Source organism: Sphaeroforma arctica, assembly GCF_001186125.1.
Source record: "Sphaeroforma arctica JP610 unplaced genomic scaffold supercont1.951, whole genome shotgun sequence".
Classification (NCBI taxonomy): domain Eukaryota; class Ichthyosporea; order Ichthyophonida; genus Sphaeroforma; species Sphaeroforma arctica.
Window position 1 is genome coordinate 20440 of NW_014039607.1, and position 2384 is coordinate 22823.

At 35.9% G+C, this 2384-nt stretch overlaps 1 protein-coding gene across 1 annotated transcript in view; it reads right to left on the reverse strand.

Annotated features, from left to right (window-relative positions):
- The window catches only part of SARC_09402 (hypothetical protein), a 7331-nt gene that overhangs the window by 3370 nt on the left and 1577 nt on the right, over positions 1 to 2384 (reverse strand). The window contains exons 3-5 of the mRNA XM_014296585.1: positions 2008 to 2089; positions 1079 to 1259; positions 121 to 275 (exon numbers count right to left, since the gene is read on the reverse strand). Of these exons, the coding sequence (XP_014152060.1) occupies positions 121 to 275; positions 1079 to 1259; positions 2008 to 2089 (418 nt within the window). The remainder of the gene's footprint in view (positions 1 to 120; positions 276 to 1078; positions 1260 to 2007; positions 2090 to 2384) is intronic.

Below are 2384 nucleotides of genomic sequence, written 5' to 3' on the forward strand. Positions count from 1 at the left end.
ATATATTATATATATATATATATATATAATATATATATTATTATATATATATATATATATATAATATATATATATATATAGATATATATATATATATATATATATATATTCAACACCTACCTTCAGCCTTATAGTACGATGTATCTACATCGACATCCATACTCTGCATGATAATGTCATGCTGCTTGTTGTCCCCGTAAGCCAACGTGTCGCCTACAGCGTCAGCAGTTGGGTCCCTTTGCGACAACCCATCCAGGCCTATAGTTTGGACAACTCTACATAATGAAGAGATATATAACATTAGTACAACTTAGAGGAGTGTTAAGTGAGAGGTGATAGGAGTGTTTGCGGCTACGTTGCTATGGTAACCTCCAATCGGGTACACTATATGCAGCATTGCAATCTGCAGTGTACTGGCAGGGCTTCAGAACTGTATGTAGAGCATACGTATTTTTTTGCAACAATAATCTCGGTACAACCACAAATACTATACAAATATCAAACATTTTGCAACATATACCATATAGACATGCTTGTAGGTTTATAAAGATCGCGTTTGAATACGAATATAGCCATGATCAAGACTGAACGGTGCATATGTTTAAATGCATATAAATAACATGCATAAATACGAATATGGCCTTGATTAAAACTGAATAATGCATGTGTTTATATGTATATGAACAGTATTTGAATACGAATATAGCCATGATTAAGACTGAACGGGGCCTATGTTTATATGTATATAAATAACGTGCTTAAATACGAATATGACCTTGATTAAGACTGAATGGTGCATATGTTTATATGTATATGAACAGTATTTGAATTCGAATATGGCCGTGATTAAGACTGAACGGTGCATATGTTTATATGTATATGGATGACATTTGAATACGAATATAGTCATGATTAAGACTGAACGGTGCATATGTTTATATGCAAATATAAAAACATCTTTAAATACGAATATAGTCATGATCAAGACTGAATGGTGCATATGTTTATATGTACATAAATAGCACATCGGAACACAAATATAATAATGCCTAGGGCTCAGCGGTGTATATTCCCTTACCGGTTCCCATCGAACATCGTTCGCACAATACCCTCGTCGCGGTCGGGGACGTACGGCTGTTCTATTTTTAGGTCGTCCGTGCTCATTGGCTCTTCCAATGCAGAGGTGAGGCTGTCCATATCCACTGCCTCCAGTAATGTGTCATGCGCGTGTGCTTTTGAGTTGATGACCACTGAAGCTTCTGCAGCGGAGGTTAGGAGAGTGGAAGTTGGGATTGACTTAAGATTCAGGGTTTAGTTGGAACACTTGCAACTTCGGAATAACGGCACTGTGCTAGCCAGGATACTGTTTAAAATATGTGTATTTATATATACCGTTTATAATGTGTATATATATGTACACTGTTTAAAATGTGTGTATTTATATATACCGCTTAAAATGTGTGTATATATGTACACTATTTAAAATGTGTGTATTTATGTTCACTGTTTTCACCGTGTGTTTATGTTTATTGTTTAAATGTGTATATTTATGTATATTGCTTTATATATATGTATTTATGTAGTATATTCAAAATGTATATGTCTGTTATTTATTGTTCAAAATGTGTGTTTGTCTACTGTCTCAAATGTGTGTTTGTCTACTGTCTCAAATGTGTGTTTGTCTACTGTCTCAAATGTGTGTGTTTATGTCCACTGCTGAAAAACGTTTACTAAAAAAATACCGTTGGAGCTGTGTATGCTCGCTGTTGGAGTTGCCTTTGTGTTTTGAACGCACTGAACACTTCAGTCCAATGAGCCGGTTGTCATTCTAGCGACCACCCACCAGCAGCTATCACCAAAACACAGCTCAACATCAGTACCACTCTTCACATACATCATTACCTCTCTATTTCATCGTTGGAGAGTGCAAATGTGCACTCGTCGTATGTGCTACTACCAAAGATTTGCAACACAAATAACAAACATTGTGGATGTGTCGTGAATTACCTTGTTCGTCGTACGGATTGCCTGTGTGCATCCACTGCGGCACCGGCCGGGGGTCGCGTCCGGATGTGTCGACGTTCATTTCCTGTGATCAATATCAATAAACGTTAATATTAGTTTAGGGTTTTAGGGTTGTAAGCTATAGTGTGATGAATTCATTTATGTGAGCTGACCCTGTGTGTACCGTTGCAAGACGCATAACATAAGATATGTCTCTCTAATACGCACATCCGTGAATCAGCGTCGGATGAGCTACATACTCAGGTATATACACATGCAAACTGAATATATATATATATTTATGTCTACATATATCATCACTATATACATATATACATATATATATATATATATACATGACAAATATATATATATACATG